Source organism: Python bivittatus, unplaced genomic scaffold, assembly GCF_059951505.1.
Source record: "Python bivittatus isolate LINGU-HERP-01145 unplaced genomic scaffold, Pbiv_v1 ctg000580_np1212, whole genome shotgun sequence".
In the NCBI taxonomy this organism is placed as follows: Eukaryota; Metazoa; Chordata; class Lepidosauria; order Squamata; family Pythonidae; genus Python; species Python bivittatus.
The window spans coordinates 2,915,516-2,943,004 of NW_028277087.1; the positions used below are offsets into that span (position 1 = coordinate 2,915,516).

Genomic DNA, 27,489 nt, shown 5'->3' on the forward strand with positions numbered 1-27,489 from the left:
CTCGTACCCACTTGCCCTGCTGCACCCTGGCCAAATGATGCACGGAGACTGGGGAAGACAGGAGCACATAACTGGTAGATTATGGTTGCATTTACATCAGGGTTCCTCAACCTTGACCCCTTGAAGATGTGTGGACTTCAACTCCCAGAATTCCCCAGCCAGCCATGCTGGCTGGGGAATTCTGGGAGTTGAAGTCCACACATCTTCAAGGGGCCAAGGTTGAGGAACTCTGATTTACATAACCTGTAGATACATTCATACATAATCATGGATACATGCATACCTGTACATAATCTACATTATGATGGTATCTACATATTCTGTAGATTATGGCTGGATCCACAAATAAGGGGTCTTCCAACCCACCCTCTGTCCAGCCTTCATTTTATCTTTTGACAGTTGCATTTTATCACACATTCCATCATGCATCACTCAGCTGCTGGGTTCAACACGAGTTGCTGCCTGGCAGTTCACTTTCTTATCTCCACTTGCTGTTTCCGAGTTGACTTCCTTATCTCTTCAGCTTGCTTGCTCCTGTACATGTTCTCATTCTTCTCCCGGGTCAAATATTAGTCATTTTGCCCTGTCTACTTCTCTCAGCGTTGTAGTTCACTGTCACACCCACTCGATGGTGCAGTGGCAATGTTATCTCAAAAAACCCTTCCCAGCGGTGAGTCTCCAGATTCACCTGGTACATCCAAGGTTCCCAAAGGAAGATGCTGTAAGACAAGTCCTAAAGGCTGGCCCACCCACCCCAGCACATCAACAGGATCTCAGGAGCCTGATTTTTCAAGACAGACACAACACCTGGACTGCACCTCCAGCAACACTGTGATATATCTGGTGCTGGCCTCTTCAGATCAGGTTGAATTCTTCTAGGTAGCCTGCCAGAACAGCATCCTTGATGTCCTCAAAAACCGTGCAGATGTTCTGGGTGTCGGTGGCACAGGTGTAATGGGGATACAGGATCCTGGGCCTGAAGACAGAAGGGGCTCCGCCACAAAAAGGGCCATCGATGGATGAGAACTGCTGGAAGATGTCGGTGTACATTTCCAGGATGAACCGCTTGGCTGCATGAACGTCTTGCTTGGGACCTGGGAAAGGAGAACCAGAGCAGGCGATTTGAGTCAGCTGGCCCCCACCTTAGGCTCATCCACTGCCAACCCAAAGCGCCACTGAGACCTGCAAGGTTGCAGGCATATTCTTTATTTTCAGAATATATCTTCCCGTGTCTCCCAAGCTGTTCTCAGAAAATCAGTCTCAAGAAAGTGTCAGCCTTGCGAGGTAGTCCAGACAAGAAGCATAGCCAGAAGTACTAGCTCTATTTTATTGTTAAGTTACATCTTGCAAGTCTGAAAGGACATCTCTCCCCCCTCGCCTTTACACTCCAAGAAACTGGGAGGGGGTCCCTTCCGAAATGTTTGCCACGTCCCCATTCCTTCTGTGGGCTCAGCTGATGCTTATCTGACCATTGCCTAGTCTGGAGCTCTTCCTCCTGTCTCCCAAGGTCATTCCCACATACCATTATGTCACCCTGATGCCTTGCACCATGCCTCATACAGATGATGTTACATAACTGGGTAATAAAATGTCTGCAAGCAAACAACCAAGCTTAGAGAGCCCCAAGGACTCCAGTTCAACCCTGAGCTACAGACGTTTCTTCTATTGGAATGGGGGAAATGCTAGAAGTGGCTGTGCACTGCCCTGCTTCCAGACTTGCAAGATTCTGTTCATATAACCTTACAATTGTTGTTGTTGTTGTTTAGTCGTTAAGTCGTGTCCGACTCTTCGTGACCCCATGAACCATATTGCGCCAGGCCTTCCTGTCCTTCACTGCCTCCCTGAGTTTGCTCAGTTTCATGCTCATTGCTTCAGTGATGCTATCTAACCATCTCATCCTCTGCCGTCCTCTTCTCCTTTTGCCTTACAATAAAGTAGAGCTAATACTTCTGGCTGTGCTTCTTGTCTGGACTACCTCGCAAGGCTGACATCAATCCTGCAAGTCTCAAAGTACATCTTTCCAGCCCAAGAAACTAGGGAGGGTCCTTTCTGAGAAGTTTGTCACACCCTCCTTCCTTCTGCGGGATCAACTGACGTTTATCTAACCATTGCCCTGGCTGCGGCTCTTTCCCCTGGCCCCAAGGTCAATCCCACATCCTGTACTATTGTAAAGAGATACGTGTGTTTTTCTCTCAGTTGGAGTGCAAGAAGGGGTAATAGAGAGCACACCCAGCAGCCTTTGCGGTGTCCCTTATTTGGCAACCAACAAACCAGCTAGAAACCTCTCGGCACTTTGGCAGCTGTCTAAACAGAAGCAGTTCATATAAATTTAATAAATAAATAAATAAAACCCTTTTCCAAACACAGTAATCACAGAGTTCTCTTTAGCAAGATTTATTAAGATGAAAGTTACAAGAATTCCAGCAACTGAACTATCTCCCCTGTAGAAACAAGCTTTCTCTGGGACCGTTGCAGAGGGGTGATTTTCTTTCTTACAGCTTTCTGTAATCCAGACAGGAAATGGCTCTTGTTACGACTAACAGGAAAATGTGCAGCTGCCTGTTTACACCAACATCACTTCAATCTTTATCAGTCTGGGAACCAACCATGATAGGACCCCACCTGTCATTTCCAATTGTGTTGATGGCCTTGCGATTTCCAGTGTGGGGTCCATGCACGGGGCCAACATGCTCAGGATCCCTTTCTCGGCACCCCCGAATCTTAGAAGCTGACTTTCATGTTATTTCAAAAAATAACACAACACGAGAAGCTGTTCTGCTGCACAGCAACTTCCTAATCTCAATTACATTCTTTATTTTCAGAGTATATCTTCGCTGTCTCCCAAGCTGTTCTTGGAAAATGAAAGCAGGAGAGGACTGCCAGCCCTCCAAGGGAGACCAAACTTGGAAACCAAAGACATGCAAGCTAATACTACTTTTATTATGTTACAGTAACAGAATCTTGCATGTCTGAATGTGCTTCCCCTCTTCCTGCCTTTATCTTCATGAGAACTAGGGAGGGTCTTGTCTGAGACGCTTCCTCAGGTTACAGTTCTGGCCTGGACTCAGGTTTCTTTTCTCTGGCCGTTGTCTTGGTTGCAGCTCTTCTTCCTGTTCCTCAAGGTTATCCTCGCAGCCCATTGCATCAAGTTTGAATGTGCTTCCCCCCTCCCTCCCTTTATCTAGGGAGAGTCTTGTCTGAGATGTTTTCTCAGGTTACAGTTCTGCCCTGGACTCCGGTTTCTTTTATCAGACCATTGTCTTCACTGCAGCTCTTTCTCCTGTTCCTCAAGGCTATCCCTTCTTCGCATTGCAAGGGCTGAAGCCCAGTTGTATGTTTGCGAAGGTGTCACCCACAGAGAAAGACAGAAATAACCTGGAGATTAAGAGAACTCCTCGAGAGGTGGGGAGAGGAGACCCCTCTCATGTTACCTCTTGGCGAATGGTCATGTTCTGCTGTGGCAGCCTTTTAGTGAAGGCGCCTGAGACATGCTCTCAACATTCGTAATGTACCCACTGATTCCCAAAGATTAGGGATCCTTGACATACACAGGACATCCCCAGCATGGAACCTGCTTGGGCCTGCAATTCCAGGGTAGACAAAGAAATTCCAGGAATTCCAGTGTTTTCCAAGGATTTGCGCTCTATTTTGTTTGCATCCATTCCTGAACCGAGAGGCCCCGCTCACGGCCACTCATGCCTCGGTTGCTTCCAGGCTGGATTTCTGCAACGGGCTCTATGTGGGCTGCCCTTGAAGATGACTCAGAAGCTGCAACTGGTCCAGAATGCAGAAGCCCAGGTTGGAATGGGGCACCATTCTAGGACACACCACTGCTCTGTGTGCTGCATCGGCTCCTGGTAGGCTTCTGGGTACAACTCAAGGTGCTGGCTATCACCTACAAAACCCTTCATGACACAGGGCTGAGTTATCTGTAGGAACTACCTATCTCCAATTATTTCTGCCTGCCTGTAAGGAGCCATGGAAGGCACCCAGGAGCATCCAGAAGGCGGTGGGAAGGGAAAACACAGATTTGCAAGAGTCTACTACTGAAGGCTGTCTCAGTAGAGTTCTAGTCTTCCTGTGAAGTCCAGTTCCTGGTCTGTCTACCTTGCAGGACTGGCACCAGCCCTCCTGGTCATGCAAGATGGTCATGCTCCAGGTCCCTTCACTGGGGCAGGGCCATCTGATGGGACCTCGAAGCTGTGCCTTCTCTGTGGTTGTGACCACCCCCAAATCAGGACCCTGTTAGCCTTTTGCAAAGCTTTGAAGACTGGTTCCCCCCCCCTGAACTTGTGCTTCTGAGAGTCAATGTTCTTCCCATATTGTGTGTGTGTGTGTTACTGTGCTTTATTATTATTTTATTGTTTTGGAGTTTTATTGATGGATGCCACCCCAATTCATAATTACCCATTGCACAGCCTTACACGTTCCATTAATTCCTAACGTTTTAAATCAAATTCATTCATTCATTCGACTGTTAAATTCATTCACATAACGAAGCGCCATCGTGAATGACATTTCCAAGGGCAGCCCCGGCTGCAAGCAGCCGGGCGGGACGCAGCTGGCCTCTACTCACCGACGTCCCGTTCTGACATTCCGCAAATCGGCTGTGATGGGGTGTCAGGAGGAGGGAGGCTAAGGAGTGCCCGGCTGGCATCAGCCGAAAGGAAAAGCCTCTTTCTCATCCAGAGACGGCCGGAAACAGCTTAAAACGACAGTCGCTTGAAGCTTGAAGGTGTTTGGCAATTCTGAGCAAAGGTGTGCCACGCCAGCATCGGTACAAAGCCAACGTGTTTTGCTCATTCAAACGGTGCAGGAAATAGCTTAGGGCAGGGACCCAGTTGCACCCTAACCACAGCCCCACTGTGTCCTGGCAATATTCTTCTTTAGCTGTATCCCCACAAAGTTGCCTTCCTCTCCTCCCCAGCCCTGGCATGAGATGGGCTTACTTCGTCCTTGGCTGGAGCGGCTTTCATGCTGTCTTTTCCCCTTTGCTCGGAAGCCCAGGGTGGCCTTGTCGCGGGCAAAGCTTGTGAGGCTGCATTGCACCCATTCCCTTGGAGGGAAGAGCGGGGACTGCAGAGATGGACTGCAAGAGAAGCCGTTGGGGAATCAGAAACGCCCGTCTAGCTTTCTGCAAACTCGATGGTGACTCGGTCTCAGGAGTGGGACAAACTGTCTAACAAGCAATGACATTCTGACACTGGAAGAAATGTTGCCTGGGTCTTTAGAGAGAGAGGTTAAAATATAATGGTCCTTATAACTGCTGTGAAGAATATCAGAAGCTACTTTTTTATATCTTTCTATTTTCTTTCTATTTCTTTCTATTTCTTTCTATTTTCCTGTTGCACTTTTAGCTGTTATTTTTCTCTTTCTTTTTCGTTTTCTCTGTTCTCATGTAGTCTGTATTAGTTCTTATTATTGCTCTTAAAACTTTTAATAAAAGTCACACATATATATGTATATCTCAATGAATGAATGAATGAATGAATGAACGAACGAACGAACGACAGAAATGTTGCCCAGGGGAGCCAAGGCGTGCCCCACCCAAATCAATGCAAACATAATGTCTTGGAGCTCCATTTTTTGATCTGCTGTCTTTTGCACACCAGCTCCATCTCTGACCCTTATAAAAAGGAATAACAAGCAAAGATGGAGGTCCTATTATCCTTGGATTTACACCCCACTTTTATGTCCGTGCAATTCAAGGTGGCATGCTTAAGGCTCCCGCCTCCTGTTTTCTCCACAAGAACAACCCCGTGAGGTGGGTCAGGTCTGCGAGACAGCAGCAGTCACCGAGTCAAAGGCTTTCAGCTTTAAGGGCAGACTAAAACTCAGAGTCCCCCAGTTTGTAACCCTTCCCTACTACGCCCAACTGGCTCTCTCTTTCAATCATGCATTGAGCAAAACTAAAATGGGGGACGAGGGATCTTGTAGTTCAATAGGTTGTGGGAACTCAGCCTTTGTCCCAGCATGTCAGAAGAATCAAGCAAGCATACTGGCCTTCTTACGATTCACGGTCTTGTGAATGCAGCAATTGTTCACCTGGGTTTAAGGCATATTGCTTTCTTTCATTTCTCACCTGCTCAAGGCAGCCTTAACAGGACGTCTCCCTTCAGTTTATTTGCACTATCCTTCCATGATTAGGTTACTTTAGTTTCTCCCGTGGCCCAATTGGAGTTTTTTTTTTTTTTTTAAGTTTCCACTAACGTTTCTGCGCACATTTTGCCCCATATTTTTGTTTGAAGGTTTGCCTAACATATACAGCGGCTGCAAATTATTATTCCTCCACTTTTTTTTCCATCTTATTCTCATAAATGTATGCACGTTTTGTGCACGTCCACCTTGCACAAATAAGTAGACTTATTTTTCTTTTCTCCCTCTCTTTGGGATTGGCAAAGTACAGGGGCAATTTTAGAGAAATCCTATTCTGAAGGATGTTGACACCTCGTGGACTGGGTTCAAAGTGCAAAATTAGTTCTTTTTGCATTCCAGCACAAATTAAGCCAATTCCTCTTTGATTCTACTAGATCAGTGTTGTCCAAACTTGGCCACTTTAAGATGAGTGGACTTCAACTCCCAGAATTCCCCAGCCAGCATGGGGGCTGGGGAATTCTGGGAGTTGAAGTCCACTCATCTTAAAGTGGCCAAGTTTGGACCACACTGTACTAGATTGATTGATTGATTGATTGATTGATTGATTGATTATGTGCCATCAAGTTATTTTCCACTCCTAGTAACTACATAGATAAATTCTAGGCAGGGAGATAAATGGTTGTGATCTAAACCATCTATGGATTTTCCTTAATCAAAAAGAAAATCCACCCTAAATTTATTAAATTTAAATTTGAAAAGATAAAAACTGGATTGATCTGCGTTTATTGCTATTTCTCAGCGAGTCTGTGACCTTCAATTTGAAAAGAACACGACTCTGCAGGGGGGAGCACTTGATTGACTTTATGTGGCCTCAGAAGCTAAGCAAGGGTAGACCTGGACAGTCAATGGATGGGGCACCACAAGGAAATCACAAAAGGTACCCTGGACTGGGAAGTTGGACATCCTGGGAGAAAACTACGGCAAAACACATTTGCAATTTTGCCCACAAAACTACATGGATCTTCAGTGAAGTCTCCAGAAGTTTTTGAAGGAAAAAAAATAAGACTTTACATTGTAGATAAATAGAGGGTGTCCCAAAAATCTTAGTGCAGTTTTAAGTTTTAACAAGTGCAATTTTAAGCTTTGATAATGAGATTTCCAGTGGTTCAAGCCAGTTTTCCAGCCCACAGTGCCTTAATAATCGAGGTAATGAAAGATCACCTTCAGTCAGAGTTAAGATTTGGGAAACAGACCCCGGTTTGCACCAATTTTGCAATCCGCCCCTTCCAGCACACTCCCCTTGGCAGACGAGCCCTCTAACCACTCCTCAACGCTACCCATCTGCACGAAGCAGGAAAGATTACCTGGGAAACTGGGGAAATAGGCAGCCAGGTCCGAGCTGAGGATCTTCTCCTCCAAGATATCCACTTTGTTGAGGAAGAGAATGATGGAGGTGTTCCAGAACCAGGGCAGCTCAAGAATCGTCCTGAAGAGGTCCAAACTCTCCCTCATTCGGTTCTGACGGGGGGGAGCGAAACGTGGGGAAGTAAAGAAGGAAAACACGCATGAAACCATGAGAGCAAGCCGCACGGCAGTTTGGGGGTGCTGGGGGCCCTGTTTGCAGCCCTTGACATCGGTTTCCCCAAAGGCACAACCGAAAGACCTTTCAGCTGGTTCTGGGGACCAGACAGATTATACATACATACATACATATATGTATATGTATATGTATACATATATGTATATATGCACCCCCAGATCTGACCAATGAAGCATGAAGACCTCAATGGCAAGAGGAGGAGGAGGAGGAAGAGGAAGGAAACCAGCTGTAATGAAGCAGAGCAGGGGGTTCAAACTTTGTCAGGTGGCAGGCGCATGTCCCGAAAAGCGATCTTCATGCAAAATGATTTTTGATTTTCATGCAAAAATCATTTCCCCAAACCCAGGATCAAACAGGAAAGCTCTAGCGAGAGACCCTGGCAACAAAGCTTGGGCTTGCCACAATTCATTTATGCCCATGTACATATGAAAGATATTTGGGGAGGGGAGTCACCCTTAATCTGTCAGGGACTCTGATCAAGTTCTCCCACTCTGAAAACCCCCGGATGAGAGTGTCCTGCCAGGCACAGCTGGTAGGAATCCTGCATGATCATCTCCCCAGTTGCCCCCCACCCCCCAAAAAATATTCCTATCTGAACACCGCTCCTTACTTCACTATTATTCTCCTCCAGGGACTGGTCATACTCGCTCAGAGAGGCCAAATAGATCAAGACAATCACATTTTCGAAACAGTGGATCCACTTCCGGCGTTCAGATTTCTGCCCGCCGACATCAACGATCCTGAAAAAAATAGAAATAAAAAAATTCTACAGGGAACTGCTTTGTAATGAACAAAGGCTAGCTAACTGAGGTTTAGCTAACTCAGGTCTGTCTCCCGAGATTAGAGTCAGCAATGTGGGTTTACCAGAGAGGATGTTCTGAGTTTAGTTTTATTTTTTACTTTTTGAGGTTCCAGGGAATTGAACCTAATTGCCCGGCCGGCAATGCCCAATTTCTATCCCTTAAAGTACAGCCAGAAAGGAGGTGGGTGTAGGAGCGTCAGAAACTCCAGAATGGGAAGGGACTCTTAAGATCATCCAGTCCATCCCTGGCTTGGTACTGGAATCCAGATTTGCGTAAAAATGAAAAAAACGAATGTATGATTTATAGTCTTGATGATTAGCAGGATAGATTACCAAAAGAAGAGTACTATAATGTACCATTAGAGAGAGAGCTTAAAGTATATTTGTACTTATAACCGCTGTGAAGAATATCTTTATTCTCTATGTCTTTCTTTCTTTTCTATTTTTCCTAACTTTTTTTCTTTTCTTGCACTTTTTGCTTTTCTCTGATTTCTTTCTTTCTTCTTCTTCCTTACTTTATATTCATTTGTGCTAGTTTTAGCTTCTGGTTTAAAAGCTTTAATAAAAATTATATTTAAAAAAAAAAAGGAATCCAGATTAAAGCATCCAGGATGGTGGGTTTGCATCTTCTGCTCAATCACATCCAGCAAAGGAAAGGTGAACATCTCAATGGACCATGAGTTTCGCTGCTGAATTGCTCTTACTGTTGAGAGAGTTTTTGTGCTATATCCTGAAATAATAAATTGCCAGAATAAATTCTACTCATCTGGTCCAGACTAAATGGGACTTCTTGAGGGTCATGGCAGGTGGACCAGATTTTAAAGCGATAACCTCTTATTTATTTATTTATTTATTTATTTATTTATCTATCTATCTATCTGATTTATTTATTTGATTTATAAGTCTTCAAAGTGATATCTATCTATCACCTATCTATCTAACTATCCATCTATCTTTATTGATTGAGATTTGATTTGATTTGATTTGATTTATAAGGCTGCCTGACATTCTCCTGGAGGTATGGCTGGCCCCGATCCAGCTTCTTCTCTGCAAACAAGCTCTATCTATTCTGTTGCAATTTGCTTTTGGCCCTTAGTTGTTTTTAAGTGCCTTGATTATGGGTTTGTAACTGCTCTTCTTTTTTATATATAGTATATTGTATGTTTTATTTTGCTGTTGCGCGTATTTTGCTGTATTTTACCTGCCTAGGTTGGGGTGGGATATAAATACTGTTAATATAAAAAATGCATCTGGAATCAGCCTTCCTGCATTTGAAGAGCATTCTATGGGGACAGAGAACAGAGCAGGTCTTGATCTGGGATCTTCCCTGGGATCTTCTTTTAGATATTTGTAAACTACCATGCTCAGTACACAAATTTAATCAATCAAGGACACAAATTTAATCAATCAGTCAATCAATTCAATAAATCCAATAAATCCATGTTATTGGATTGATTGATTGATTGATTGATTGATATTCCCTTCTCTGTATTCTAAAATCTAACTATTGCTAGTTCTCTCAACCTCTCTTCTTAGGATTTGTTTCCAGTCCTCTGATCATCTTTGATGTCCTTCTCTGAATCTTTGTGAGTTTGTCTCGCTCCTTAAAAAATGAGAAACCTGACTCATGAAAGCAAAGGAAACTTGTGGGTATGCCAAATCTCATAAACATAATTAAGTTATGCCTGTCACTTATTTACTGAATTTCTTCGCACTTGTTAACCCCAAAGGCCCCCAGGGTGGAATAGACAGGGGAGTCTGCAGGGTGAGGTCAAAAAAAGTCCACTTGATGGGCACGATGTGTGATCACACACCCTGGAGCCCTCTGGGGGACAGACTCACAGTCTGAAATCCATGATACAGGATGTGATGGAATGGTTTGGTGAAGGCTGCGCACGGGGAGATAAGCACTTCCTTAGCCCCCAGAAGGAGTGTGGGAAGGTGAAGAGGATGAGGCTGGCACCACCCTAAGGAATTAGCAGTGTTTGCTTGCTGGCTTGGGAAGTTTAGATTCAGTCTGGCGAGATTGATGTCAGGTTCAGCCCAAAGAACTCCACGAGACAGTACAGATTCAGTCCTACTGCATTTATTAGCTTCCATCTACGAGACAGAATCTCGTCAGACTGAATCTAAACTTCCCAAGCCAGCAAGCAAACACTGCGAATTCCTTAGGGTGGTGCCAGCCTCATCCTCTTCACCTTCTGGGGGCTAAGGAAATGCTTATCTCCCCGAGCGCGGCCTTCACCAAACCATTCCATCACACAGGAAGAGAGGAGGAGAAGGAGAGGAAGAAGACCGAGTCAGTTCAGGCAACCCTTCTATTCTCTTCTTAAAGGGGGACAATTCCTTTGAACCTCATCAGATTCACAGCATCATTTGTCACTTGATACGACGAAATGGATCAGCATTTTTTTTATTCCAGGCAGCAAAAGGAAGGAGTTGATACAAAATGGTTAGAAGATATATATGCAAACCCTACCATTCCCTTCCAGCTCAGGACCACCCTAATTCAACTATTCTGATTGTGGGGGGTGGGTGGGGGGACTGGTGGTTTTCCAAAGGCCAATCTTCCCAACCAGTAGACATCCATGATGTTCCAGGAATGGTCTGGTCACTCAAAAGGACTTGTCCCTCATCCAGAACATTAGGTTGAACCCAGTAACCTAAGCAATGAACACAACGATGCCAAGTACAGTACTTCCTTCTTCATGGCAAGAGTTTCTTTTTATCTCTTTGATTTATAAAAAGGGGAGTGATCCAGCTCACCCAAAGTCATAGGCCTCTCCCTTGATTGAATGAAGATTATAAGCTTTTTATGGATCTATTTGTGACAAGGTGAAAGGGTCTTCTAACTACTCTAATTCACCCTGACAAAAGTGGATTTGTCCTGAAGCGATATACTGCATAAGAAACAAAATTAAATAGATCTTGAATGACACTGATCCTACTGATTAATCAGATATTAATATTATTAATATAGAATAATGATATTAATCAGAAAAACAATAAAGGGGCTATAGTTTTTCTGGATGTGGAGAAAGCTTTTGATAATCTAGAATGGCCTTTTATAATCATGATTTTGAAGAAGATAAACTGCGGTTTGAATTTGCACACATGGATACAGCATATCTATAATTAACAAGAAGCCAAGATCATATTATTCTGAGAGAGTGGTATTTATACGGTGTTGATTAAAAGTCATTAACATTCTAACCTTGAAATAGTTTAAGCCCTTGAGGATACGATAAAAGAAAAAAATATTATATATCTTAACGAAGGTTTAAAATGTGATTTTAATTGGATTTTTATTACAAAAAATGTATGATAATGAAAGGGGCAAGATTGTCCCCCCACCCCCCGTACTTATTTTACTTGGCATTAGAACCACTGGCAAGAAAGCTATTGCAAGAGAATAAAATTTCAGGAATCAAATTGGCAAATCAAGAGCACACATTACAATAATATGCTGGTGATGTTGTACTTACAGTTACCCACCCAAATAACTCTTTAGGATCAAGAACGAACCTTGCACAGCAATATATGAAAAACACTGATTTACAGCCTGACTTCTAAGGAGTCAGGAGGCCCAACTGTTTATAAAAAGTGTGAATTAGCAGAAGCACAAAAAAGAAACCGAATATTCTTTTCCTTTTTTCTTTCCCTCCCTTTTTTTCTTAATCTATTGGTATTTCAATGGTTGCCAAATTTGCTTTTTTTTATCTTCTCTTTTCCTTTTCAATATGTACAAACAACATTAAGTAACAATACAGTGATATTAAGTAATTAGCTTAAAAATGAAACCTTTATTTTACAACAAATACTTTATTGTTATATTCAATTCTGGATGAAAAAGCCAAATATTCTTATGCTTATTTGCATTTTAAACCTTCCTTAAGATATATAATATTTTGTTCGTTTTTTTTGTATCCTCAATGGCTTAAACTATTTAAATGTTAGAATGTTAATAAGCTTTAATCAACACTGTATAAATACCATTCTGTCAGAATAATATAATGTATTAGGTACGTTAAATTACATATTTAAAAAAAATTTTTTTTAAACAAAAGAGCTGAGGAGAGAACGCAGACCTCCCAGGGAAGCTCAAATATTCAGCTTAGAGAATCACTTCAAAGGTGTTTCAACTGCATCTCAAACTCAGATGAATAATTGAAACAGAAAGCCCATTCAAACGGTTGAATTGTCCGACTCCAAATTGATTCAAATGATTCACATGGTTCCACGTGTGCACAGAAAAGGCCCTGCACATTTGACCCCGTAAGATGATCCGGTCTGAATGTCTGAATCGTATTGGGATCAATTTTCCAAACCAACTTAAATCACCAGATCCAATCCTATCAAACTGATGAAATGAATTATCTAGTGGTGTGCAAAACCTGTCAAGTTCAACTCATCCCCAAGGCAAAACATCCACGAATTTGATGGTGAAGCCCGTGGTTTTTGCAAGATCTCAGGCGTGAGACTCATCAGACTGGGAACTTTTTCTGTAATTTGTGCTCACACGTCGCTCTTGCACATTGACACAGGGACATTGACACAAAGATTACTGAATCCTTCCTGAATGTTTAATCTCCTGATTCTGTTATATCCTTGTTTTTAGGAATCCCTTATGAACCCTAAGCACCCAGGGATGAATCCAACGCGCCCTTTTTCTTTTACCTTAACATCACCTTTTTCACCGAGAAGCAGTATTCGTTAATGCCAGTCGTCGGCACCCGGGTCCTCAAGATATCCTGGGCGTTTGGCACATATCTTTCAGAAGCAATGCGGTCCAGGTTCGAAAGGAAGCTGAAACGCAGAGAGTCCTGTCATTCTGGGCAAATCATTGCACTTCGCTGACAGAGTAACTCAAAGTTAATGCACGCATCTCCCTAGTGCAGTGTTTCTCAAACTTGGCCACTTTAAGATGTGTGGACTTCAACTCCCAGAATTCCCCAGCCAGCCTTGCTGGGGAATTGCTGGCTGGGGAATTCCCTTGCTGGCTGGGGAATTCTGGGAGTTGAAGTCCACACATCTTAAAGTGGCCAAGTTTGAGAAACACTGCTCTAATGCTTAAGTCTCTGGTTCAACGCCTAGATTTCAAGGGGTCCGTGAATTTGGATGGGGAAAAAAAAGCAATTAATTTTTATGAATCTCTTTCAGATTTGCCCCTTTTTCCAGTTGGTCCTTTATTTTTTCCAAGAAAATAGGGTCACCATAGTTATGAACGATAGACTGCAGGATGTACCTTTCCAGAGGAGGGGCTGGTGACTTAAGGAGTTTGGGAGGTCCTTGGGCTTAAATTAGGGCTTCCAGCCTCTGGAGCACAGATTCCTGTCTTGAACAATGCTCGACAACCCAAGAGGGGAACAACTTTTTTCAGCCCAGAGCTGTGTTATCAGGCACGGAAGGCGTATATTGACATACTGATCCCTCTTCTATCTCTGATCTCTGACCCTCCATTTTTCCCCACCCCTGCCATTCTTCATAAGCCTCTGATATTGCAAGGACACATAACCCTTTTTGAGTCTCAAACTGATTGCTTGCTGTGCAATTTTCAAACAGAGATCTGATGTCGGCCCTTCAAGGTAGACCAGGCTAAGAAACCAACTCCATGTAGGTCAGCTCCACTTTTACTGTAATAGCGATCTTGCAAGTCTGAATGGGCTTCCCCCTCCCTCCCTTTGTCTTGGTGTGAACTAGGGCTTAGACGTTTTCCCAAGTTACTTTCTTCGCTGGGGCTCAAGATCCTCTTATCTGCCCACTGTCTTTGTGATGGAAAAATAATAAAATAAAGCTGGAAACTCTCCCCCACTCCCCCTTGCCTCTCCTGCAATCTCTCTTCTCCACTTCCTCCTGCCATTCTTTGCTCATGCAAAACTGGATTAGCTCCAAACGACTGCATGACCCAAGAGTGACCACATTCATATTGAAACAATGGGAGGGCCATCACCTGTCTGCTTAAGGGTTTGCCGTGGTTTTTATCTCATCATAGAAAAATCATTTATCCCCCATTTAACACCTATCCAAACCTATCCTCCAATCAGATGCCACAGATTCTCTGCCTCTCAACCTCAAAAGTGTATAAACTCTATGCTTTTCTATTGTTTAAGGTCCCTCTTTCTTGAAAGCAGGCACCCAACGATCATTGCAATAAGCATGGTTCTTCTCCTCAGCGTTGTGCTCCTGTCTTCGGCAAAAATTCCTTGACTCCTTGGGAGCAGTTCTTCCTCCTGCCTTCAAGGCCATTCCCTCTGCCCTCTACATCCAAGGGGGCAGATTTCAAGTTCTACTCTAACACTGTGCTAGACTCTCTAGCACTGTGCCACAAGTGGGGAGAGACCTTCCCCCATTTTCCTAACAAACGTTCCTGCCAAAATATTCACTCCCCCGCCCACCCATCTTTATTTATTCATGGATTACAAACTCTTCCACCCTTTTTTTCATGCTTCTAGGCAGTTCACAAGCAACAATAACAATGCAGCAGTAATTACCCAAGAACAAAAGACCATTGTCATGAAACATATCATACAGCATTCACCATCACAATTTCCCCTGTAATTATCATAAAAGAGACCATCAGAGATCATCAGGATTAAGGGTCACCCATTAGGCACGCCTCAGTCCCCAAATGCTCTTTTCAAAAGCTAGTGCTTCCGATTTTTTTTCTTTTTATTCTAATTTAAGCTTTTAAAGAAAACGTATAAACAAGTGTTTCTCAACCTTGGCCACATTAAGATGGGTGGACTTCAACTCCCAGAATTCCCCCAGCCAGCCATGCTGGCTGGGGAATTCTGGGAGTTGAAGTCCACCCATCTTAAAGTGGTCAAGGTTGAGAAACACTGGTATAAACCAATGCAAATAGGAAACAGAAAAAGAAAATAAAAGAATAAAGCACCAAGCAGTAAGCAAGGATTCTAAAAATGTCAAGGAGGGTATAGTTTTCCTGATATATCATTAGTAAATTACGAATGGTTGAATATATCACTTTAAATGACTAAAAATCGTCATGATGCTTTAAGCAATTTGATGCATATCACCCCATAAAATTATAAGCTACAGTAGATTGAGTCAAAACTGAAAATCTGTTCTGTCCTCACAGCCATGAGGTTGAGGTATGAAGTCGATGGATAAAAAAACCCAAATTTGGGATGGGTTTCATGTTTGTTTATTAAGTAAATATAGATGGCTGTCCATCTCGTAAGTTTTTTATCTGTTTTTATGGATTTTTTTTCTAGTTTTGTACACCGCCCACTGTAGTTGGGGGGCTAATAAATTCAAGCAAAGGAGTAAACAAATAAAATAGAGCCAACAATTAAAAACAATTTTTTTACATATAAACATATGTAACATATAAACATATAAAACATATAAACATATATGTAACATATAAACATATAAAACCACCCATTTTTTTTTAACAAAACCAATAACCTAGAGAACATTCAAAATCTCCTACATTCAAATCAACCATAAAATGGGCTCACCCGAACAGCCAGGGATCCAGGCTAGATGGCAAAGTCAGGTTTTTAATGCCTTGCGAAAATTAAATTCTGTTATAGTCCAGGGGAAAAAAAAAACTTCCAAAATCTCAAAGAGGGGGTGGGAAGGGTAGATCTTATATGGATTGGGTGTGTTTCCCGAGGTGTGGGGACTCTCAGCCCCCTTGCCATCCAACCCTAAAGCCATGTAGGACTTTAAAGATGTCAAGTAGCTGGGCAAGTTGGAGGAAGCAAAAATTGCACGATTTCTGGAAGGTATCTAAAGCGCCAATAATTGCAAAACCCCAGAAGTTGCAAGAAGAATTTCCACCCTCAGGTATAGTGGGTTCATTAAAGGGAATTCTTTGAAGGATCTGAAATTTTCTTCCCAGGTTTTGGGGGTGTTTTTTGGCCAGTTGGGCCGAGATCCTTTTAGGGGATCAGCTACCAGTGGATTTATCCATCTCCTAATTTCGTATATCTACTCCAGTGTTTCTCAATCTTGGCAGCTTGAAGCTGTGTGGACTTCAACACCCAGAATTCCCCAGCCAGCATGGCTGGCTGGGGAATTCTGGGAGTTGAAGTTCACACAGCTTCAAGTAGCCAAGGTTGAGAAACAACGATCTACTCTGTTTTCCATTTCTTTCCCAAAATCTCTCACAAAATATTAAAATGTAAAACCTTCACATGCACCCAGAAACAAACGTTCCTGCAAGTATATGACAGTATTGGGTTGGCCCCATTAGTACATGGGCCACTGTGTTTTGCACCAACTGTGGTTGCTGGATGGTCTTCAAGGGCAGCCCAAGCATCATGCATTACAGTAGTCCGTCTGGGGGAGGCCGAGGGAAGAGTGACTATTCCCAGCACCTTCTGTTCCAGGAAGAGTTGCAACCAACTGAAGCTGGGCGAAAACCTTCCTTGCCACAGTTTCCACCAGTTTCAGAGCCCAGAAGACCCCTACATTTTCTGGGGGAACACAGCCCCATCTAGAGCTAAAGTTGGTACTGCCCCACAGTTAGATGGCCACTTCTTGCCAGGCTTAACTCACAACCTGTTTCTCCCCACCCAGAACCTTACAGCCTCTAGACATGAGCCCATGACTTCCACCACATTGGGGCAGAGATGGACAGGTATCAGCTGTATAGTGATGGTCCCAAACCATCAGAGAACCTCCCTCAGTGGCTTCATGTAGAGTAGATGTTAGATAAGAAAGGGGAGAGGGTTGAGTACTGCAGCCAAGGGCTAGACCTTTCCTCCCCTGCATACACTGTCCACTCAGGAAGCAGTTGAATTGTTGCACCACCATGGTGCCAAGAGATCCAACAGGGCTGGTAGGATCATGGTCCCCCCCTTGGCCCTGTCATAGACCATCAACACAAGGTAAGAACATGCCATGGTGACCCCAAAACTGGAATTAGAGTGATCTGGAGCAAAAGGACTCACTAGGCAGTAGAATCAAGCAGGTGGAATTCACTTCTCCTCTTGTAACAGGTTCTGATTCCAGCATCCTTCCAGAGGCTTCCAATGATCTTTGCATGGCTGGGCTCCATGGTGACCACTTTATAGGCATCTACTTCCAGAAGCAGCTGCGCGTTTTGCTAGAGGCAGAAAAGGGCAGAACAGAAAACGCTGGTCTAGAGGCACACTTCAGAGGAGACTCATTTCACTGAATGCTGCCCACAGAAAGACAGTGGCCATGGAGGCGTGAAGTGATTTTGTGACAGCAGTGGTCTATTTGTCACTATTAACCAATATAGAAAAAAATGGAACCTCCATGTTCATAGGGAGTCTATCTCTGAATACTAGTCCCTAGGGGGCAACAACAAGGAAGGGCATATCTTTGCCATTCTTCTCGTTAGTCTTCTGGAGGAACCCAGTAGGCCACTGTGGGAAATAGGGTGTACACAAAGTGGAAAAAACAAATACAGGTAGTCCTCAACTTACGACCCCTTATTTAACAACCGTTCAAAGTTATGACAGCACTGAAAAAAGCGATTTACAACCAGTCCTCATACTTATGACCATTGCAGCGTCCCTCCAGTCATGTGATCAAAATTCAGGCACTTGACAACCAGCATGTATTTATGACGGTTGCAACTTCCCAGGGTCACATGATTGCTATTTGTGACCTTCCTAGGGGGCTTCCAATAAACAAAGTCAATGGGGGAAGCCGGATTTGCTTAATGACCACATGATTCACATAACAACCATGGTGATTTGCTTAATGACCATGGCAAAAAAGGTCATAAAATTGAGCATGACTCACTTAACGACTGCATCACTTAGCAACAGAAGGTCCAGTCCAAATTGTGGTTGTAAGTTGAGGACAACCTGTAATTCTAAGTTCTGAACAAAACAGCCCCATCTGGAATGGTCTATGGGAATAAAACTAAAAATATTTCAAGAATGCAGAGAACAATAGAAATTCAAAAAAGACCCATTCTCTCTTTTTCATTACAGAACAGCAAAATGTAAGTGTGATTGTAGTGCATGCTGAGTGCTATTGACCATCTGACCTACAGAAAAATTGGTAAATGACATTATTTTAAAATTAAAAAAACATAACGAACAACCCATTTGCTATGGGAACTTTAATTTAAAAACAAATAAAATAATCCTTTCACCAATGACTAAAAATCACCCTCTTAATCCATTTTTCTGTAAATTAAACAGTCAGTAGCACTCAACATGGATTATCTCCCCTACCTACTTTAGTTGCTCTAAAGCAAAATAATGATGGAGCACAGCCTTTTTTTTCTAATTACTATTGTTTCCTATAGTAGAACACTTAAAGTGGAACAAAACTCCTTGGATGCTCCTTGAGCGATCCCAGGCCAATTAGCTCAACCTACCTCACAGGGTTGTTGTAGGGATAAAAAGAAACCAGCCCCTTGTATAAGGCACCCTGAGCTCCTGGGGCAATGTTGGAATATAACTCCAACTAATAATAACACTCTCATCATAAGCTTGGAATAGTTGGAAAGGTTTTTTCAAGCCGTAAATATTTGAAGTGCCGAATGTTTTGTACACCTCTAATGGAAAACAGAGACTTGGCCAAGGAGATAGTGCACATATATGGCTACTCACGGCATTCTTCTCCTGGGCATAAGGAATCTGAAGGCTCTCCATGGCTTGGATCAAGGCCTGGATGGATGCAAAGATGTTCTGATACACGACTTTGGCATAGTCTTTGCGATCCTCTTCTGAGTATCCCACTCCGTGGATAATCCTCATCTGTTTGATGAAGGTACTCTTCCCGCTTTCCCCAGTGCCTGATCGGTAATGCATAAAAAACACACCCCAAGCTCTTGGTTTTCCATCGGAACGTCTGGGCTCAAAGTCTATTCCGACTTTTCCAGACTTTGCACGCAGGCCCAGATGCTGCTGCGTCATCATCACCCACAATTAAAATCAACAACAGTCTCATGAGAATGGGACTAGACTGTGAGCAAGGCCACCACAATCGCATTAGATTTCAGCATTCTAGGTGGGAACCCAGGAGTTGGTCAATTTCACAAAGGTTTCTGTTTATGCTACTTGGCCCTCCAAGGCAGTTTCGCAGCCGAGGGCACTGGGTTGCCAACCCCAGCATTAGGCTGTAGGTGATGGGAAAGACCATAGTGGAGCAAGGATCCATGCCAGAGGCCAAATTCTAGCTTTGGGGGAGGAAAGAATCAATGGTTCAGTGGCAAAGTTCTGATCTACATGGAGAAGTTAGCGGGTTTGATTCTTGGCAGCTCCAGTTTAAAAGGAGGAGGGAAGAAAAGAGAGGGAAGGTCCTTCTCTACCTCAGCAACTTTAAGATCTCTGGACTTCAACTCCCAGAATTCCCCAGCCAGTATCTAGACCAGCGTTGCTCAACCTTAGCAACTTTAGGGTATCTGGACTTCAACTCCCAGAATTCTCCAGCCAGCACCTAGACCAGTGTTTCTCAACCTCAGCAACTTTAAGGTGTGTGGACTTCAACTCCCAGAATTCCTCAGCCAGCATCTAGACCAGTGTTTCTCAACCTTGGCAATTTTAAGGTGTGTGGACTCCAACTCCCAGAATTCCCCAGCCAGCCATGGAGTTGAAGTCCACACACCTTAAAGTTGCCAAGGTTGAGAAACACTGATCTAGACCACATCTCCTCCACCAGACATCCAACTTCTGGTTAAAACATAAAACCGCTGCTTAAAAGGCCACTTTCCAAGGCGGATGGCTTTCCTGTCACCCAATCATTAATATGCAATTGGACCCCGCTTTTCATTGGGGTCACTTCCAAGTCAAATGTGGAAATCTGTGCCATTCCCTAACTAACTAACATCCAACTCCAGCTGTTGGAAGATGCCTTGGTCACTGTCTCATTCCTGAAACCGTCTCTGCTGCAGGTGACAGAGCCAAGAGCTCTTCCAAGGTTTCGTCTGCTGCTTTGATTTGGATGAACCAATAAAACGGGCATGCAGTTAACAATAATATTTGCAACTCCAGCAGTAGACTTCGTTTGCCTTTGGCATATATCACAGACATTCCTGGTAACAAGCATTAATCCTCGAAGAAACCTCTGACATCACTGTCAGATCTGGCTGATAAATTCCATAAACACTCGCCTTTTACAATACAAAGGAGAGGCGTGTTTTTGCTCCGAGGTCCAAAGAACACACAGGGACCTCACCAGCCTGGGATAGACAAGATTTTTGGCTTCTTTATTGCCATTTTTTTTTTTTTTTTGCAGTTTGGGAGGAAAAGAAAATAGCTTGTCTGCTTTAATGTTCCACATTAAAAACGGGCAAGGCTTCTATATACCATTGCAGCCGCCATCTTGACTTTTTGGACCATAATGTGTCTACAGGAGGCCTATGTCTTTTGATGGCTAAAACTAAAGCTAAGATTTAGCATTAAAACTAAGCCAGATTTAGCATTTGGCTGCCAATTTTCTACTTTGGACAACTGGAGGAGAATTGCCCCCAAAAAGGGGATCTGGAAGAATCAGAAGAGACCCTTCTTCCTTTTTTATAAGGAATTCATGAATGACACCGGAAACCATTATCCTCAGACTGTGACAGATAACGCTGCAGAGGATAGAAAAGGAGGAAAGATTACTCCGCCTGTGTGCTCTAATGAAAAGTATTCATGCCGATGGCTATCCAACCCATAATACCACATACTTTGGCCCCCTTCCTGCTTTCTTTGTTAAGGAACAGAAACACTCGTACAGAAAGGTAAAAGTTTCCTGCACTTCAAACTCAACTCCTGGTAACTTCATGGACAAGTTGGTATTTCCCGAAAGTGGAACCTCCCCACGTTATGGGGAGGAATGGTATGTTCCTTGAAACGTTCCAGATCAGAAATGTTCCAGATCAGAATCAGGTCCAAGCTGATCGTAGTAACTCCCTTAGAACACCTCTTATGACACTGCCTCCTTCTAAAGCAGTGCTTTTCAAACTTGGCCACTTTAAGCAGGGCTGGCCGGGGAATTCTGGGAGTCGAAGTCCACACATCTTAAAGTGGCCAAGTTTGAAAACACTGTTCGAAAGGAACAACGGTCTATGCCATTTGCTTAGCAACTGTGCAGACATGGTTTTCCCTTGCCTCCTCTGCCTGACTTTCCAGTCCACCCCATCATTTATTTATTTATTTATTAAATTTCTCCCCCACCCATCTCCCCCCAGTGGGGGACGCTGGGCGGCTCACACCAAACATTAAAACCATAAATACATCCAAGTACGTAAAACATAAAAATTTTAAAATCATTACTAAAAAAGAAGAGAGTCCAAGAAGATGAAGTATCTGGGGCTGAAGACAGCAGGCCTCTACAGGGATCTCCTGTTGGTCTCCCATCCCAGGGCTCACCAAGTCTGATTCTGCTGAGCTCCCGAGACCAAATCGAGCCCGGCAGGCGCTTCCAACTGTCAAGACAGGTGTGCGCCTCCATACCCACCATATAAATACAGTTATACACTCACCCAACAGCAGCAGCTTCAGTTCCCATCGATCCCGTTTCTTCTGTTCTTGAAGGAGCCGGCTGATTTCTTTATCTATCACAATGGCATTCTTCTCGTCTTCGGACAAGAAGCACAGGCACCAAACCATGATGCTTCCCGGACCGGTCCAGATTCTTCCAAAATCAGAGGGAGAACCCTGGAATCAGGATCGGAAACGGGAGCGCCGGCCGAGTCTTTCCACCCGTGTCCTGCCTGAGCCGACGGGCATCGATCCCTCCCTGGAAGTGGCGTCCAGAAGAAATGGTTTGGAGATCAAGTTTCAGCAGGGCAAAAAAACCGGGCTGGGATCCAACCGGTGCCAGCAATGTCAGCTGGGATGTTTCCACCGTCAACATGCATGGGAAGCTGTCAATGAAGTTTCCAGCCCCATTTCTGGTCCTTATCCCTTGGGGTTTGGATCCAGCAAGAGGTCACTGCAGGCTCCTTCCAGGACGCCTCCCCTGCAATCAGACGCTTAGCTCCTTTCCATGTTTTAAGAAGTATATGTAATCAGCTGAGGGTGAGAGAAAGAGAGAAGTGACACAAATCAGGGTGAAAACTGCACGTTCATTCTCCCCGCCAAGTTTCATTTCCTTGTTCCCGCTCGAAGCTTTCTTTCCGTAGTCTGGGGACAAGGAGAGCAAGTAAGTTCCTCGGCTAATCGGCATCTCTTTTCGCGTGGGTCAAGCCAGTCTGCTCTGATTTCAGAGCGTGGGGGAAACCGTCGCCCTGGCGAGAGCGGGTCCTTAGCAGAAACTGCCCTCTTTTGTGTGAATCACCCTCTCCTTAAGTTGCTAAAATATATTTCACGCTTCCCACCTGGATAATCGGGGACCACCTTGGAACAAAGCCACCTGCGTCCAGAACTCCAAAATGAATTTCCCAGCTCAGAAGAACTTCTGGACTGAAGTTGGCCTCGTTTCTCTTCCCTCCTCTCCCCCCAGCTGCCTCTCTGTGTCTGGATGCCCTCCCTGGAAGCTGCTGCCCCCTCCTTACATTCTACTGTAAGGGTGCCAAGCAAAGCCTTCTTTAAGTCGAGCACGGTTCCTACCGATGGTGCAAGCGGGCACGTCCGTACTGCTCACGGAACAGCAGAACAGAAGTGGTTTGCCATTGGTTTCTTCTGTGATGTGATTTTTTTCCCTGTTTCCCAGTTTAATCAATATTCCTGGGGTTTCCTGTGGCCTCCCCTCCCAGGATTAACCAGGCTCACCCTTGCTTAGCTTTTGAGTCCAGGAAAAGTCAGCCAGGGGCTAACAGCTGCTGAGACAATTCTATCATTAAGCCTACATTCATTGGTTTGACCTTAACCCTAGTCTACCTTCCAGGCCTTCAGTTTCTCAGGGCCCAAGGATTAACCAGATCCTTACAATCCTTTACAACTCTACAGTTCTGATTAGTTTTCCTGCACATTGCAGAGGGTTGGGCTAGATGATCCTTGGGGTCCCTTCCAACTCTGCAGTTCTATGATTCTATAAATTTTGGGATAGGTAATGTGGGGCCGAAGAACTTCTCCATTTGTCCTAGTCCCATTAGTTTGCCCCCCCCCCAATTTCCAGATCTTTATTATCATGCAAAGAATTCTATCTTTTCTTCAGAAAGGAAGCAAGTTTCTAGTCCTCAGCTCACAGAAGACTGACTTAACTAGGAATCAGCCCTACATAATACGTTGGCCATTCTAACTGGCATCGGGGCTTCCCAGAAAATAATTTTTCTTAGCTCCACACGGCAGCGCCAAGGACTGACCTTCTCTGTGGTGAACTGATTAAGGTACCGGACCAGGACACAAAGAGCTGAGTTCAAGTCCACACCCAGCCAGAAAAGCTGCCTGGGAATGATTTTAAGCCAGTCACTATTTCCTGATCCAAACCTACCTTGCAGGGCTGTTGTTGGGAAAATGGAGGAGTGAGAGTGTTCTGGGACAGTGTCTTCAGGCCTAAGAGGAAAGTCAGAATATCAGCTAACAAATTAATAAAGAAGAACAAATGCAAGGCGAGCCCCAGGCCACTTGGCCACCATTTTCTAAGTCTGTCCAATGTTCCAAAATTCCTCTCCCGGAAACCAGGTGAGGAAGATGCGAGAAGAAAGATGGATTAGAGCAGTGTTTTTCAAACTTGACAGCTTTAAGGTGGGTGGACTTCAACTCCCAGAATTCTGGGAGTTAAAGTCCTCCCATCTTCAAGTTGCCAAGCTGGTTGGGGAATTCTGGGAGTTGAAGTCCTCCCATCTTAAAGTGGTCAAGGCTGAGAAACACTGGTATAAACCAATGCAAATAGAAAATAGAAAACAGATAAAGAAAATAAAATAAAAGAATAAAGCACCAAGCGGTAAGCAAGGAAGATGGGAGAAGAAAGATGGATTAGAGCAGTGTTCTTCAAACTTGGCAACTTGAAGATGGGAGGACTTTAACTCCTGGAATTCCCCAGCCAGCATGCTAGTTGGGGAATTCTGGGAGTTGAAGTCCTCCCATCTTCAAGTTGCCAAGCTGGCTGGGGAATTCTGGGAGTTGAAGGCCTCCCATCTTAAAGTTGCCAAATCTGAAAAACAGTGGCTTAGAGGAAGCAAAGCAGGGGCGTTCCAGGGTGTGGTCCAAAAAGTCACATGACACAAAAAATGGGTCGAGCTTCGGTTGCACCATCACAGCCACCATACTGACTTTTCTGACCCTATGCTGCAGAGATCCTTGCAAGCAAAGCAAGGCAGATGGCTTATCCCGACCACAAGTACCTCAAATGAGGAAGCTCTCCGGGGGTGATGCCTGCAGCTCTCCCGATGCTCGCAATTTCTCAGAGGCGAGGATTCCATGTGGCTGAAGTAAAGGAGCGGAAATTCAGGAATCCTCCCAAGCCCCGCTGGGCAATGGGGATACCGCACAACGGTTGCTTTCTCACACGTCCCCAGAAGCGCTTCCGTTCCTTCGGGAAGACCCTTGCCCCCCTTCCACGTGCTCGGCCACCCACGAGCCCACCGTCCCCATAAAGCTGCCACCGGCTGAAAGGCCACCACGCAGGGACAGACACCTCCCCCGGCCCCGAAACTCCCCCAACTCACGACCCCTTTGCACGCGTTTGTTCTCCCTCCCTGCGGAACCCCAGACCCGCCTTGCACCGAAGGCCAACCGAGGAAGGGAGAGAAGAGGAGGGCAGCCCCGAGATCTCCCCCCAAAGGGGAGTCTCTCCTCCCCGGAGAGAAGCCCCGAACGATGGGCTACCGAACTCCTCTTGAGATCTGCGGCCGCCGTCCAAGCCCGCTTGGATCTCGGGGGAAGAGGCAGGGTCGCGCGCCGCAGAGGAGGGGGAGGACTCCGCCGGACCCCGCTTTGGGTGGCTCTCTGCTCCCCAGGGCCCATCCCGTTTGCTCACCCAGGCAGCGGAGATCTACAGCCAGCCCCCCAACCCGCCGCTTCCCGCTTACGAAGCAAGCAGACGTTCGCATCAGCACCACTTAAAACAAAACTTTGAAGGGACGCGCCGCTTCCTCCTTTCTCTTCGTGGGAACCTCCAGCGCAGAGTTGCGCCTTTCTGCGCCCGGCGCGGTCCGGCTCTCCTGGCTGGCGCCCGGCTGCGTGGGTGCCCTTCCCGATCGGCCCTCTCGACTCCGGTATCTTGCGTGAGAGCCTCTGAACGCGGGAGAATCCCAAAGCCGTTGAGATTTACGATCCAGTTCCAAACGCCGACAGGCCGCTCATTGCAGGAAATCCAAATTACCAAATATACCAGTTGCGTAAAATCGTAAATCGTCTGTCCAATCAAAAGAGAGAAGGAGAAAGAGAAGGAGAAAGAGGAGAAGGAGAAGGAGAAGGAGAAGAAGGAGGAGAAGCAGCAGCAGCAAATTAAAATATCATGGTAGCATTGATGTGTTATATGGTGGCATTAATGTGTTATTGAAAAGCCTGGGAAAATAAGCATGTCTCTGCCAGGCACTGCAAAAAAATAAAGGTGGCACCAAGGGTGAATTTCTCCAGAAATGGTATTCCAGTCTGGAGATCTGAATTCAGCAGCATCTCTTGCTAGGGGATGTGTCCCAGAGCATGTGCAGAGGGCTTAAAGAATTCCAAGTCACTAAGTAGCAGCAGATCCCACTGAAAAAAGAATGAATAAAATGCTCAGAGTAGAGTTGTTTGGTGTGCAGGGCTATTGACAAAGGTAGATCTTCATTACAGTTGAACTAGGAGCTAGGTTTATTAAGATAGGATAGAAAGAAGGGCATCTGTGGAGGAAGTCAGAAAAGTCAAGATGGCATTGCAGCCCTGCAGTTGAAGCCCTGCGCCTTTGGGACACGTGCACGTGTACAGAGAGGGTGGGCTTCGACTGTGTGGTGGTGATCACCCTCTTGACTTTTTTGACCCCTCCCTCAAGACCCTCTTGGAAAGGAAAGCCTCCTTTCCACTTAAGCTCCATCGCAAAGAGAGAGAAGCAAAGAAAACACGGAGAACAGAAGACCCCTTTTCGTCTTTTTAAGTAACCAAGTGAGAACCAGACCTGGAGGGGGGTGTGTGTGGAGACCTTCCCTTTTATCCATTGCTGGCCTTAAGCTCTAGTGGTCAGAACAGCTCCTAGGTACAGAAAGGGAATGCCCCCTCCAACAGGGGGGCTACCACTGAAAAGGCCCTCTCCTGGCCCTAGTTTTGCATGGGAAGACACCTAGACCAGGCCCTGTAAAGTTGTTCTTAGGGACTGAGCTAGGATTTTACAGGGAGAGACAGTCCTCCAGAGGTTGTACTCCTAAACTGCAGTTGATTGATTCACCCACCATGAGCCATCAAGTCAGTCTCGACTCTTAACCAGCATTGCTGGCTGGGGAATTCTAGGAGTGGAAAGTTAGAGTTGCTGAGGTTGGAAAACACTGATGTAAACCTTCTCCAGAAGGATCTGGCCCCAACTTGGTCTTTCAGATCTTCCAAAAGTGCACCCATCACTGCTGTAAATGAGTCTATCCCCTCTTGCTGCTGGTCGTCCTCTTCTTCTCTTTCCTTCCACCTTTCCAATCATTATCGACTTCTCAACAAAGCGAGGTATTCATACTGATTGATTATGTGCCATCCAGTTGGTGAAGGTTCTCGGAGGCCACATAGACAGACCTTCTCCAGGATGATCTGTCCCAACTTGGCCCTTCAGGTCTTGCTGTAACTGAGTCCATCCCCCTTGCTGCCAGTCATCCTCTTCTTCTCTTTCCTTCCACTTTTCCCACCATCAGAGCTTCTGCAGAGAGCTGGGTCTTCATATAATTGTGTCCAAAGTAGGATCAGTTGAGCCTGGTCATTGGTGCTTGAGTGAGAACTCTGGGTTGATTTGTTCAAAGATCCATCGGTTTGTTTTCTTGGCTGTCCACAGTCTTCTCAGGTGTCTTCTCCAACACCAAAGTTCAAAAGCGTCAAACTCTTCCTATCCTGCTTCTTCAAATTTCACTTCCATACAAGGTTATCTAAGATGCAAAGGAATCTTTTAAATCTGTATCTTAAATGGGGGACTTGGCAAGTAAAGGTACATTTTCTTAACTAAGGATTGATTGATTGATTGATTGATTATATGCCATCCAGTTGTGGCC

At 44.8% G+C, this 27,489-nt stretch overlaps 1 protein-coding gene across 1 annotated transcript; it reads right to left on the reverse strand.

The window, feature by feature from the left end:
* Window positions 1-199: 199 nt before the first annotated feature.
* Window positions 200-27,489, reverse strand: GNA15 (G protein subunit alpha 15). Its single transcript, XM_088149364.1, has 10 exons — window positions 25,357-27,489; window positions 24,670-24,751; window positions 23,817-23,878; window positions 21,925-22,456; window positions 19,067-19,251; window positions 17,423-17,577; window positions 13,176-13,304; window positions 8,307-8,436; window positions 7,461-7,614; window positions 200-1,094 (listed from the first exon to the last, which is right to left on the reverse strand). Exons 4-10 carry the CDS (start codon window positions 22,049-22,051, stop codon window positions 856-858), a joined length of 1,119 nt encoding a protein of 372 aa, XP_088005490.1. The 5' UTR covers window positions 22,052-22,456; window positions 23,817-23,878; window positions 24,670-24,751; window positions 25,357-27,489; the 3' UTR covers window positions 200-855.